This window comes from Rhincodon typus, chromosome 1, assembly GCF_021869965.1.
Source record: "Rhincodon typus isolate 14 chromosome 1, sRhiTyp1.1, whole genome shotgun sequence".
Classification (NCBI taxonomy): Eukaryota; Metazoa; Chordata; class Chondrichthyes; order Orectolobiformes; family Rhincodontidae; genus Rhincodon; species Rhincodon typus.
Genome location: NC_063332.1, coordinates 45,759,209 through 45,773,730, shown reverse-complemented (window position 1 = coordinate 45,773,730; position 14,522 = coordinate 45,759,209). Strand labels below are relative to the sequence as shown.

The window sequence follows — 14,522 nt, the reverse complement described above, 5'->3', positions numbered from 1 at the left end:
ACCAGAACTGAACGCAATATTCCAAATGTGGTCTAACCAGAGTTTTATAGAGCTGCAGCGTAACCTCACGGCTCTTAAACTCCATTCCCCTGCCAATGAAAGCCACACACCATATGCCGCCTTAACAACCCTATCAATTTGGGTGGCAACTTTGAAGGATCTGTGGACGTGGACCCCAAGATCCCGCTGTCACTCCACACTGCTGAAAATCCTGCCATTAACCCTGCATTCTGCATTCAAATTCGACCTCCCAAAATGAATCACTTCACACTTTTCTGGGTTGAATTCCATCTGCCACTTCATTGCCCAGCACTGCATCCCGTCACTGTCCTGTTGCAACCTCGGACAGCCCTCCACGCTGTCCACAACTCCACCAACCTTCGTGTCATCAGCAAACTTACTAACCCACCCTTCCACTTCCTCATCCGAGTCATTTATAAAGATCACAAAGAGCAGAGGTCCCAGAACAGATCCCTGCGGAACACCACTGGTCACCGAGCTCCAGGCTGAATACTTGTCATCTACTACCACCTTCTGTCTTCTATTGGACAGCCAACTTTCCCTGACTCCCATGCCTCCTTACTTTCTGAATGAGCCTACCATAGGGAACCTTATCAAATGCCTTGCTAAAATCCATATACACCATATCCACTGCTCTAGCTTCAATGTGTTTTGTGACATCCTCAAATAATTCAATAAGGCTTATGAGGCATGACCTGCCCCTCACAAAGCCATGCTGACTATCCCTAATCAAACTACACTTTTCCAAACAGTCATAAAAAATTTCTCTCAGAATCCTCTCTAATAATTTGCCCACCACAGAAGACTGACGAGTCTGTAATTCCCAGGGCTATCCCTATCCTCTCTCTTGAACAACGGAAAAACATTTGCCACCCTCCAATCATCTGGTGCTACTCCAGTGGGCAGTGAGAATACAAAGATCATCGCCAAAGGCACAGCAATCTCTTCCCTCGCTTCCTGTAAAACCTTGGGAATATTCTGTCTGGCCCAGGGGACCAATGCATCCTCACGTTTTTCAAAATTTCTAGCATATGCTCCTTCCTAACATCAACCTGTTCGAGCATATCATCCTGTTTCACGCTGTCCTCACAAACGACAAGTTCCCTCTCACTGGTGAATACTGAAGCAAACTATTCATTAAGGACCTCCCCTACCTCCTTCGACTCCAGGCATAAGTTCCCTCCACTATCCCTGATCGGCCCTAACCTCACTCTGGGCCATCCTCTTGTTCCTCACCCAAGTATAGAATGCCTGGGGTTTTCCTTAATCCTACCCACCAAGACATTTTCATGCCCCTTTCTAGCTCTAAGTCCATTCTTCCATTCCTTCCTGGCCACCTTGTAACCCTCTAGAGCCCTGTCCGATCCTTGCTTCCTCAACCTTAGGTAAGCTTCCTTCTTCCTCTTGACTAGACATTCCATATGTCTTGTCATCCAAGGTTCCTTCACCTTACCATCCCTTCCTTGCCTCAGTGGGACAAACCTATCCAACAGTCGCAGCAAGTGCTCCCTAAACAACCTCCATATTTCTGTTGTGCATTTTCCTGAGAACATCTGTTCCCACTTTATGCTCCACAGTTCCTGCCTTATAGCATTGTAATTCCCCCTCCCCTAATTAAATACTTTCCCATACTGTCTGCTCCTATCTCTCTCCATCACTATAGCAAAGGTCAGGGAGGTGTGATCACTATCACCGAAATGCTTTCCCACTGAGAGATCTGACATTCGGCCTAGTTCATTGCCAAGTACCAAATCCAATATGGCCTCCCCTCTAGTCGGGCTATCTACATATTGAGTCAAGAATCCTTCCTGGGCACACCTGACAAAATCTGCTCCATCCAAACTATTTGCACTAAGGAGGGCCGAGTCGATATTAGGGAAGTTGAATTCCCCCATGCCAACTACCCTATTAGTTCTGCATCTTTCCAAAATCTGCCTCCCAATCAGTTCCTTAGTGCCTCTATTGCTATTGGGAGGGTCTACAGAAAACTCCCAATAAAGTGACTTCTCTTTTCCTGTTTCCGACTTCCACCCATACTGACTCAGTGGAGAAACCCCCCCATCACGACCTCCCTTTCTGCAGCTGTGATACCATTCCTGAGTAGCAAAGCCACGCCCCACCTCTTTTACATCCCTCCCTATTTCTTTTGAAACATCTAAACCCCGGAACATCCAACAACCATTCCTGCCCCCGTGATATCCAAGTGTCCGTAATGGCCACAACCTCGTAGCTCCAAGTACTGATCCATGCTTTTAAGTTCATTACCCTTATTCCTGACATTTCTTGCACTAAAATAGACACACTTCAACCCATCACACTGACTGCAACTTTGCCCTATCAACTGTCTCTCCTTCCTCAGACTCTCTGTACGCTGTATCTGCCTGTACACTAGCTACCCCAGCTTCTGATCCGGAGCTCCGATTCCCATCCCCGGCCAAACTAGTTTAAACCCTCCTGAAGAGCTTTAGCAAACCTCCTGCCCAGGATATTGGTGCCCCTCCAGTTCAGGTGCAACTAGTCCTTCTTGTACAGGTCCCACCTTCCCTACAAGGTATCCCAATGATCCACATATCTGAAACCCTCCCTCCTACACCAGCTGTAGCCACATGTTCAGCTGCACTCGCTCTCTATTCCTAGCCTCACTAGCCTGTGGCACCAGTCGTAATCCCGAGATTACTACTCTGTTCGTCCTGCCTTTTAACTTCCAACTTAACTCCCTGTATTCACTTTTCAGGTCCTCATACCTTTTCCTCATTATGTCACTGGTACCGATGTGTACCATGACTTCTGGCTGCTCACCCTCCCCCTTAAGAATCCTGTAGACTCAATCTGAGACATCCCTGACACTGGCACCCAGGAAGCAACAGACCATCCAGGACTCTTGCTCGCAACCATAGAATCTCCTGTCTGTTCCCCTTTTTGGTGAGGAGGAAGAGGATGGGTGGGAGACACTGTACGTGTCGTGTTGGGTTTAGCCACTGCCCGAATATATTAGTTCACTTCCCCAGCAGTCCCCGTTTGCTCCTGCTCAGCCTATTCACAGCGCAAATTTTTTTTATACACAAACTTATGTTCCCAGCTGTCCCCTGGCTTGTGCTCTCACGACTTCTGTTGCTGAAAGATTGAACTGCATTCACCAATACTCAGCCCACTTCCCCAACTGATCAAGATCCCTCTAATTTTTGATAACATTCCTCGCTATCAACGATACCTCCTAATTTTGCTATTAGAGAGACATGGTTACAAAGAAATTAAAGCTAGGAACTAAATGCTCAGGCTTGTGACTTTTCTATAGGACAAGCAAGGAAAGGATGGTGGGGCAGCATTATTAGTACAGAATGAAATATACAATAGCAAAAAATGATCTTGAATTGGAAGATGTAGGATCCATATGGGCGCAGGTTAAGAGATAAAGATGACAACGCTGGTAGGAATAGTCTAAAGGCCCCCTACTGTAGTGATATGGTAGGGCAGAAAAGAAATCAGGATTTAATGAGAGCATATAACAGAACACAGTACATTAATGAGTGACTTTAACCTTCCAACATATTGGGATAGTCAGATTGACAGAGGAAGACAGGAGGAAGAAAATCAGCATATGAGAGATAGTTTCCTAAAAACAAAATTGAGGATCCAACCAGGGATCAGGCTTTTTGGATTTGGTAATGTGTAATGAGATAGTTTAAATAAATGGTGTCACAGTACAACTCCTCTCAACCAGCAACCATAACATGGTGGAATTTAGCATAAACAAGTTTAACCACAAAGAAGATGGACGAACAATGGCAGATGTTTAAGAAAACAGTTCATGGTTCACAGAAAAGGCACAATCTAGTGAGAAATAAAATTTATAGGGAGAGGGTAAGCCAACCATGGTCAACTAGTATATTAAGGAGGTGTCTTAATTAAAGACCAACATTTTCCCAACAAACTAACTGGCCTATATTTAGCAGTTTTAGTCTCCTTTACTTTTTGAGGAAAGATGTGATATTGGTAGTTTTCCCAAAATCTTGGATTTTTAGGAATAGTAGGCACTATTATTATCATTAAAAAATTATCGTGGCTGACCAAACATTTCAATTTTTTTTTAACCTATCCCATCTCCATAACCTTGTAACCCATTGATAATTAGAAATCTATCAATCTCTGCCTTAAACATAATGGAACAGGGCGCCCAAAGACCTCTGTGGTAGAGTATTCCAGAGAATCATAATCCCATGTTAAAAAAATTCTCAGATTCAAGCAGCATTGCCTTTATTTTTAAATTGTGCCCCATGGTTGTAGACTCCACAGCTATCTTATCTGCATCTACCATGTCCATTCCTTCAAGTATTTTCTATGTTTCAATAAGATCACCCCTCATTCTTTGAAATTCTAAAGAATACAGGCCCAGTTTGCCTAATCTTTCACAGGACAATCCTGCCATCCCATGAACAAGTCTCGTCACATTCCCTCTATGCCAAAGATTCTTCCTAAAGTAAGCCGAAGGAAAACTGCACATAAAAGCTCTAAATGCAGTCTAACTATACTCTTATCCAACTGAAGATTTGATTAATACTGTACTCAAATTCTCTTGTAATAAAAGCCACCTTCCTCATAGCTTTCTGCATCATTTTAGCATTCAATGAATTATCAACAAGAACACCTCGACCTCTTTGTACATTTATATTTAACCTCTTAACAGATACTATTTAAGTGATAGCTCACACATCTGTTCCTCAAACCAAGGTGGATAACCTCTCATTCTCCCACATAATAATCCATTTGCTATTTTCTTGACTACTCATTAAGCTGTTCAAATCATCCTGAGCTGCTTCACATCTTAACCTATTCCAATTTAGCTTTTAATTTATTATCAGCAAATTTGTAAATATTACACTTCGCCCCTACCTCCAAATGATTGATCTATATTGTGAACAGCTGAGGTCCCAATCCTTGCAGTATCCAACTAATCATCTGCCAATGACTTGTTTATTACTACTCTTTTCCTAATCCTTAATCGAAGTGATTTAATTTGGCTAACCAGCCTCCTGTGGGGAACCTTTGCAGATGACACTAAGATTGGTGGATGAGCAGATAGTGAAGTGGACTGTCGGAGAATGCAGCAGAATATAGATAGATTGGAGAGGTGGGCAGGGAAATGGTAGATCGAGTTCAATCCAGGCAAATGCGAGGTGATGCATTTTAGAAGATCCAATTCAAGAGCGAACTATACGGTAAACGGAAAAGCCCTGGAGAAAATTGATGCACAGAGAGATCTGGGTGTTCAGGTCCATTGTACCCTGAAGGTGGCAATGCAGGTGGATAGAATGGTCAAAAAGGCATACGGCATGCTTTCATTCATCGGACGGGGTATTGAGTTCAAGGGTTGGCAGGTCATGTTACAGTTGTATAGGACTTTGGTTCGACCACATTTGCAATACTGCGTACACTTCTGGTCGCCACATTACCGAAAGGGTATGGATGCTTTGGAGAGGGTGCAGAGGAGGTTCACCAGGATGTTGCCTGGTATGGAGGGCACTAGCTATGAAGAGAGGTTGAGTAGATTAGGATTATTTACATTAGAAGGACGGAGGTTGAGGGGTGACCTGATTTGAGGTCTACAAAATCATGAGAGGTATAGACAGGGTGGATAGCAAGAAGCTTTTTCCCCCAGAATGGGGGACTCAATTACGAGGGGTCACGATTTCAAGGTAAGAGGGGAAAAGTTTAAGGGAGACATGCGTGGAAAGTTCTTTACGTAGAGGGTGGTGGGTGCTTGGAACACTTTGCCAGCAGAAGTAGTAGAGGCGGGCACGATAGCATCATTTAAGATGTATCTCGACAGATACATGAATGGGCAGGGAGCAGAGGGATACAGATCCTTGGAAAATAGGTGACAGGTTTAGATAGAGGATCTGGATCAGCGCAGGCTTGGAGAGCTGTAATTTTTTTTGTTCTTATCAAAAGCCTTTTGAAAATGAACGTAAAGTATATCCATCAACTAATCTTTCAGTTTTGTTAGTGATGTCTTAAACTCCCAAGGTTGTCAAACAGCATTTCCAATTCACAAATCCATGTTGACTTTGCCCAATCAGATAATTATCTTTTAAGTGTCTATTTATACAATTCTTTGGGATCGATTCAACACTAACTGATTTGTAGTTTCCGGTTTTCTCTCTTGCTCCCCTAAATACTGGGGTGAAACTGCCTAGCTTCTGATCTGCAGTCATTCCAAAATCTACAGAATTTTGGAAGATAACCACCAATGCATTGCCAATCTCAACAGCCACCTCCAACAACACTCTTGGATGTGAACTCAGGTCTTGGAGATTTGTCAACTTTCCAGCCGATTGATCATTCCATACAATCTTATTACTAATATTAAAAGTTGCTTCAACTTATTTTTCCTACCAACTTGGATCTCTCGTTCTGAGATTCCTTGCATCTTCCCAAGTAAAAACAGACAAAAACCATTTAGCTGTTTTGCTGCTTCTCTCATTTGACATTCCTGTAAGTGTTTACAGTCCATTTTTTTTTTCTAGATTGCATTATTTTCCATTCTCCTTTACCCCAGTTTGTCTTCCTTTGTTGCATTCTACAACCTCCAATTTCCTAGAATTACTATTTCTAGCAATTTTATAGAGGCCGTTCCTTTTAACCCCATATAATCCTTAGGTTTCTGAGTCATAGTGGCTGTCCTGGTATTAACCGTGCAACAATCTGGCTGACTCAGAAACCTAAGGATTATATGCAGCTACTTCCTTCAATATCAGAGGACAAAACCCAGCAGAACCAGGGGACTTGAGACTTTAACGTCATTTATTTCCCCTCTCCTTTTTCCTCTCGCAATTGTCTAAGGAGCCTATGTTCAGTTTGGCCTCATCCCTTTTACATATTTAAACAAGCTCACTATTCACTTTTGTACTATTTCATTATTTCTGTTTTCTTTTTAAAGTTTTGATGGCATTTTTCTTTTTTGAAACATTCCTAATCCTCTGGCTTGCTACTCAGTTACCACAATATATGTTTTTTTATTTCCTAACTTAGGTCAGTTTATTCCCTTCCTAGTATTGTCCTCTTTCACTAGGGTATATCTTTGTTAGGCGTCAAACTAACATCTGGCATTGCTCCTCAACTGTCTTTTCTATCAAATTCCTTTCCCAGTCCACACCAGCCAGCTCTGCCCCCATTCCTTTCTAACTACCCCCTTAAGTTTAGTACAGTTATTTCCGACCAAATTCCTTCCTCTCAAACAGCATGCTAATTTCTACCATGTTATGATCAGTGTTTTATTTGTTTTATTGATTGTTTTATTCTGACATTGTTTACTAAACCTGCTTCATTACTGATCCAAAGCAGCCTGATTCCTGCATGGATCCACAACAATGTACTTGGAAACTGTCCCACATATACCTCAATTTTTCTTCATGGCTACCTCTACCATTGGATTTTCCCAATCTACATGATGATTAAATTCGTCATGACTAATATATTGCATTTTTACATGCCCTTTATCATTTCTTGATTTATTCTCTGTTTAAATATTGTTGGGGAACCTACTAACTACTTCCACCATTATTGGCTTCCCTTATCTCCATCTATATCGATTCTAAATTTTCTGACTGAAAATCATTTCTTGCTATTGAACATATTCCATCTAATACTAACAAAGCTATCCCACCACCTTTTCTTTGCTGCATGTGCTTTCAAAAACTGAAATACCCCTAAATATTCAGTTTTTAATTCTGACCTCCTTGTAACCACATTTCTATAACAGTTATAAACATCATGCCCATTAATACCATCAATTGTTGTGTTCCAAATAGCACATGCACTTAAGGAAACAGACATCAATGATCTTTTAGCCACCTTCTCCCTTTAAACCCTATGTACTGATTTTCTATAATGGTACACCGTTCTTGTCCCACCCTGGGTATTGTTATCCTAATAGCTGTCCTTCAACGCTGCTACAATCTTTTGCTTTGAAAAGCCATGTTTCCCCTCTCCTAAATTCCCTTTCACCATTAAAGCCCTCACTGCAGCACTAGCTATTTCTGCCAGGACACTGATACCAGCACAGTTCAAGTGAAGCCTGTGCCAATGCATCAGCTCCTTACGACATGACTGCTGGTGCCTGTGCCCCATAAATGGAGACTAATTCTACCCATACCAGTCTTTGAGCCACATATTCAACTTCTTGACTTTATTTACCATTTGCCAGTTTACTATGGCTCAGGTTGTAATCCTGAGATTACATTGGAGGTTTTGATTTTCAATTTAGTTAACTGTTCAAATTCTATAGCAGAACTTTTCCATTCTTATCAAGGTCATTGGTACCAACGTAGTCAATGACAACTAGATCCCTTTCCTCCAACTCCAAGTTCCTCGCCAACCCAAAGATGCCCTATTCCTGGCACTGGCCAGGTAGAGCTTTGAGGACTCCCACTCATTGCTATAGAGAACTGCATCTACCCCTCTAACAGTATGGGCTCTTGTCAATACTATGTTCTATTTTCTGCCCCCACTTAAATAGCTCCCTGTGCACTGCACCTTGGTCAGTTTGTTCATCCTCTCAGCAGACAACACTCTACCCAAAACAGGTTGCAAGATACTTGACTGTGAGCCAATTGCAGGAGCCAAGGCTCCTCAGCCGCTGGGTACCCACACGAGTCTCACCATCTGTCGCAACCACCTACTTCTGTCAGATTTGAAGTATTTAATCTGAGGGGTGTGACCACCTCCTGAAGCAAAGCATCCAGGTAAATTAACAAGAAAGTACGGGAAGCTGTTGCTGAAAATATACTGATGCTAATTTTATTGGTAGTTAAACCAGGTGATAGCATGCCCAATCTATTCAAAAATAACAAAGGTCTGGTCAACCAAGTTTTAAAAAATGTAAACAGGTTAAATTTGCCAGTGACTGCATTTGACACATTTCGTCCTGCGTATCAAATCGCATGTCCATTAATAAAAATCAAGGAGCTAATAATCAAGTACCCTCCCTATCCACAAGGGTTCTGTTCCTGAGAACTTCCATAAATGATGAAATCTGCAAGTGCGGAGCTCATTAAAAATAGGTTAAAGATCACCTATGCAAATTTGCCTGCAGATATTGAATTTTATTGCTACTTATTTTTTGGCGCTGATAGGTGACTTCACGATGTGTGATTTCACAGATACAGAAGATTTATTGTACCATAATTTTTTAAAATTCATTTGTGGGATGAGGGCATCACCAACTAGGCCAGCATTTATTGCCCAGAGGGCTGTAAAGAGTCAGCCATGTTGCTGTGGGTCTGGAGTCACATATAGGCCTGACCAGGTAAGGATGGCAGATTAATCTTCCCAAAAGGGCAGTGAACCAGATGGCTTTTTCTCCCAACAATTGACAATGGATCCAGGATCATTATTGGACTCTTAATTCCAGATTTTTTCTTGAATTCAAATTCCACTACCTGCCATGACACGATTCAAACCCAGGTTCACAAAACATTATCTGGGTCTCTAGATTAAGAATCCAGTGATAATGCCACTAGGCCATCACCTTCCCTGTAATTCAGACATTGAGTCAGGGAATCGAAGTATTTTTTTTTAAAAAGCTTCATTCATTCATGGGATATGGACATCACTAGCTGGACACAATTTACTGCCCACGCCTTGAAAGTGGTAACCTGCCTCCTGCATACCCACAATTGCATTTGGGACTAAGTGCCAGGATTTTGAGGTCAGCTCATCAAAACAGTGTTTTATACACTTCTATTAGATTATTCATCGAAAAGAAAGTCTGACATAATAGATTTTCTGTGGCATGATACATCAGTTACACAATTTGAATGGGATTAAGATTCAGTGTCAGATGTATAGCATGGAAACAGGCCCTTGGGTCCAACTCATCCATGCCAACCAGATATCCTGGATAAATCTAATCCTATTTGCCAGCATCTGGCCCTATCCCTCTAAACCCTTCCTATTCATCTACCAATCCAGATGCCTTTTAAATGTTCTAATTGTACCAGTCTCCACCACTTCCTCTGACAGCTCATTCCATACACACACCACCCTGTGTGACAGCTACCCCTTATGTCTATTTTAAATCTTTCCCCTCTCACCTTAAACCTACACCCTCTAGTTTTGGACAACCCACTCCAGGGAAACGACACTGTATTTTATAAGCCTCTATAAAGATCATCCCTCAGCCTCTGATACTCCAGGCAAAATTGCCCCAGCCTATTCAGTTTCTCCCTATAGCTTAAACCCTCCAACCCTGGCAACATCTTTGTAAGTCTTTTTTGAACTCTTTCAAGCTTCACAATATCCTTCCTCTAGCAGGGTGACCAGAATTGCATGCAGTATTCCAACAGAGGTCTAACCAATGTGTTATACAGCCACAACATTACCTCCAAACTCCTATACTTAACGCACTGACCAATAAAAAGGAAACATACCAAATGCCTTCTTCGCTATCCTATTACCTGCAAATCCACTTTCAAGGAACTATGAAATTGCACTCCAACATCTGTTCAGCAACACTCCCCAGGACCTTATGATTAAGTGTATAAGTCCTGCCCTGATTTGCCTTTCCACAATGTAGCACCTCACATTTATCTCATGCATTGTGCGCTAAAAGGTGCTGATATACATTAGAGTTTACTCAATATCTTAAGACAGTTTTGTTCTTCAGTAACCAAAATGTATTTAAAAGATGTACTGAACTTTCCCATAGAGTAAAGTAATACCTTCACTTTCATAGGATCATAAGCTATCAAGTCTGGACCACCAAAAACAAAAACTACACTAGCCCCGCTCTCCAGCACTAAGCCTAGAGTCTTGAATGTTTCAGTACTTTTTGAAAAGGTTGAGGAGTTACCTACCGTAACTACCCTCCCAGACACTGCATCCTTGGCACCACCACCTTCCAGGTGAAAACATTTTTCCTCCAAACCCTCCCTAAACAACCTGCCTTTCACCTTAAAAATGTGCCTTTTTGTTAATGTCCTTTCAACTGAGGGGATCAGTTGCTTTCTATCCACCCTGTTCAATGACCAATCCTCAGCAACCTTATTGGAGAATCTCTTCACCCCTTCCAGTGCAACTGCATCCTTCCTATACTGCAGCTTTCAGATCTGCATTCAGTACTCCCACCGTGGCCAAACTAAAGTCCTGTATGACTCCATCATGACATACATAAGAGCCGGGAAGTTATGACTGATGAAGCCAAGTGTTCTATATGCCTTAACCACCCCATTAATGCCTGCCTTCTTCAGGATTCTGTGGACAAGAACCCCCAAGATCTCTCTTTCCGAGTCATAGTTTCTGGGGTCTTGCCATTCATGGTGTACTTCCCTCAGGATAGATATTCAACTATTCTTAGTATAAATCTCTTTCATCGACATTTGCAATTTTCAGATTGCAGGACTTGACAGGTTTTCCAAATTACTACATTAAGTATTTTCAGTTGTACCATTTACAATTCAATTTGCAGACACTCTAAATAAAACTGACCATTACTCAAGTTACTGGCATGCGCAGAACTTGTAATGAAAACTATACTTAAAACTAAGAGATTGTTCAAGTTTAAAAACAGCCTTCAAATAAACTGACATAGAAGATACAAGTGCTACTTTCCAGGTACTAGAGATGAGCTGTTTCATATCACCGACTTCCCCCCACTGTAAAAAAACAAGCAGTCTGCCACAGATTAACATTCTAAATTGTTTAATTAACATTGAACGAGAGGGTCTATTGACACTGCTATATCACAAGACAGAACAGCTGTTGTGGATCCAATGGCACATTTCTCAACAGAACTAAATTTATTACAGAGCACTAATCTTGCCACAAGATTAAATTGCATCTAAGAACCTGTTCTTCCATGCATGCAGTAGAAATACTTCAAATGAAGCAAAAGACATCAATTCACCATCATGTATAACTAATTCTTGTGCTATTGGTAATAGGTGCACCATAGATAGCGTAGCAATGAATACTGGTTCTTAAGGTAACAAGAACTTAAACTACAGTGGGCTAATTCACAAATTATAATTAAGTGACTTTGTTAACTGATGTTCTATTAACAGGTTTAAGTACTTGAGGAAAAAAAAAAATCATTCCAACAAAAGTCTCTTCCTTACATCTTCATTCCAGTCTTCAGTAACCCAGTCCTCCATGGAATTCTGCCAAGCACCTAACAAATAACAGGAAGGTGGGGAGGGGGTGGGAATATGATCTGAGAAATCAATTTTATAAATCTTTAAAAAATTTGAAAAGCACTAATATTTTCAGCAGGCATTATCCTACCTGTTCCATTATTTTGAGTTGACTCCCAAATTTCAGATGTTGTCCCAAAACCATTATTTGTTGCAGAATCTGCATAGTCTACGGGGTTGAAGGTTCTGTAAATGAAATATACCAAGTGAATGCAAAAGGGTATTTACAGAATGATGCAAAATGACATACTTTTAAATTGAAAAATTCAGATAATCGCTATTTAATCCTGTCAAGAAATCCATATTGCTACAATGCATTTAGAGTCATACAGCACGGAAACAGATCCTTCAGTCCAACTTGTCCACACCAGATATCCTAAACTGACCTCGCCCCATTTGCCAGCATCTGGCTCATATCCTTCTAAACCCTTCCTATTCATGTACCCATCCACATGCCTTTTAAATGTTCCAATTACACCCATTTCCACCACATCCTCTGGCAGTTTGTTCCATACACTGCCAGAAGTGGTGGTGCAGGCAGGTATAATTCTGAGAATGCTGAAAAATTCAGCATCCCTTCAAGGGGGCCAGTTGAGATCAAACCTCTCTATTACTGTCAGAATAATAATGCACTCCAGTAAAAAAGTCTCACTCCACCAATTCAAGTAGTCTGTCCTTTTCCAGTTATCTGCACTACAATACATCTAATTGTTGCTCTTAAATCTAAATAGCACAGGTTTCAATTGTGGACGTATTAAACAATGATGAATTACACTGGATTACATCACCAAATTTGCAAGACCATCTAGAGCATGGCAGCGTTTTTAATTCAAGCAACCTATAGAGTAAACAATTACAAAAAATACTTACTTACCCCATGCCTTGTGCTGAAAATCTTCCTGCTCCCCTACCTCTGTTACGTCCACTAAATCCTACAAATTTAAAAGCAGAACAATCGACATCATAATAAGCTGCACAGCCCCAGATTTTCACAGGCTGCAATCTAACACTCATAAGGATTGCACCTTTGGTGTACTTCAAGTGTTGAACAAAGGCAAATATGTAATGTTAAGAGCAAGCAACCTCTTGTTTGGGATTGTAAGGGAGGGAGGAGTTTGGTGTCAAGATCTCGAACATAACACAACAGCTGGATCACCAACATACTTTTGTAATCGAGCAGAATCTGACCTCAGGGGCTGCAGGACTTTTCTCAGACACTGCCGCCAAAAAAAGATGCAAAAATCACAGGTAAGTCCATCCCCTGGCCCCATCTGTTATATCAATGACAAGGAGGGTTGACAAGTTTTCTTATCAAGATAGAGATTTCACAAGAGAGAAGGAGCAAGTTTTGGCAGCGAGCAGACTCGTAGAGTCAAGGAGAATAGGAATTTCAGCCCTCATTTTTAGTTTTAACTCCAAACACAGTAGTCTATTTTCTAACAGTCACATTCACTTCATTGATGACATCAGTTCTAGGTCATCAGGTTAGAAATGGGAAATATTGATTGGAATGTAAATTACAAACATTCCATAACGAGAGCTTGAAAAACAAGTTACATTCTTGGAAGTCATCTTGTTACAAACGCAAAACAATAGATGAACTACAGCCAAATCAGAACGATGATCTGGAACAACCAAGGAGACAGATTTTTGCAGTTTTTATTTCGGGATTTTCCCAAACTAAATCAACACCAGAATCCAAAATGGTACTGTATGGATAACAAAACATTATTATTTTATCCCAGGTTATAAGCAGTAAATGATCACTGAAACTTTATACCTTGGTAGAAGGAGCTGCCTTTTACAGACCGCACTGTAAAATTCCTAGTGAGGGGGAACCAACGGCATAGTATTATTATTGGACTGTTAATCCAGGACCCAAGAAATGTTCTGGGGACCCAGGTTCAAATCCTGCTTAGGCAGTGGAATCTGAATTCAATAAAAATCTTCAATTAAGAGTCGACTGATGACCGTGAATCCATTATCAATTGTTGGAAAAACCCATCCAGTTCACTAATGTCCTTGAGAAAAGTAAATCTGCTGCCCTTATCTGGTCTGGCCTACACGTGACTCCAATCCTACAGCAAGTGGTTGACTCCTAACAGTCCTCTAGGCAATTAGGACTGCAAAATAAATGCTTGCCTCATCTCATGATGAACTTTAAAAAAAAAATCAAGGATCAGTCATTCACCTGTCTGACCCAACTGCAGTCCACTCCGCAGTCTCCAGATCAACTCTTGACTAAGGCAAAAACAAAAACTAAATTACTTGAACACAGAAGTAAAGGCAGAAGTCAGTCCAACTAAGCAACTG

The 14,522-nt window shown here is 41.2% G+C and overlaps 1 protein-coding gene across 1 annotated transcript in view; it reads right to left on the bottom strand.

The window, feature by feature from the left end:
* Positions 1-14,522, bottom strand: part of ubap2a (ubiquitin associated protein 2a) — a 108,922-nt gene that overhangs the window by 62,540 nt on the left and 31,860 nt on the right. Inside the window, exons 7-9 of the mRNA XM_048611363.1 lie at positions 13,084-13,141; positions 12,301-12,395; positions 12,135-12,187 (exon numbers count right to left, since the gene is read on the bottom strand). Of these exons, the coding sequence (XP_048467320.1) occupies positions 12,135-12,187; positions 12,301-12,395; positions 13,084-13,141 (206 nt within the window). The remainder of the gene's footprint in view (positions 1-12,134; positions 12,188-12,300; positions 12,396-13,083; positions 13,142-14,522) is intronic.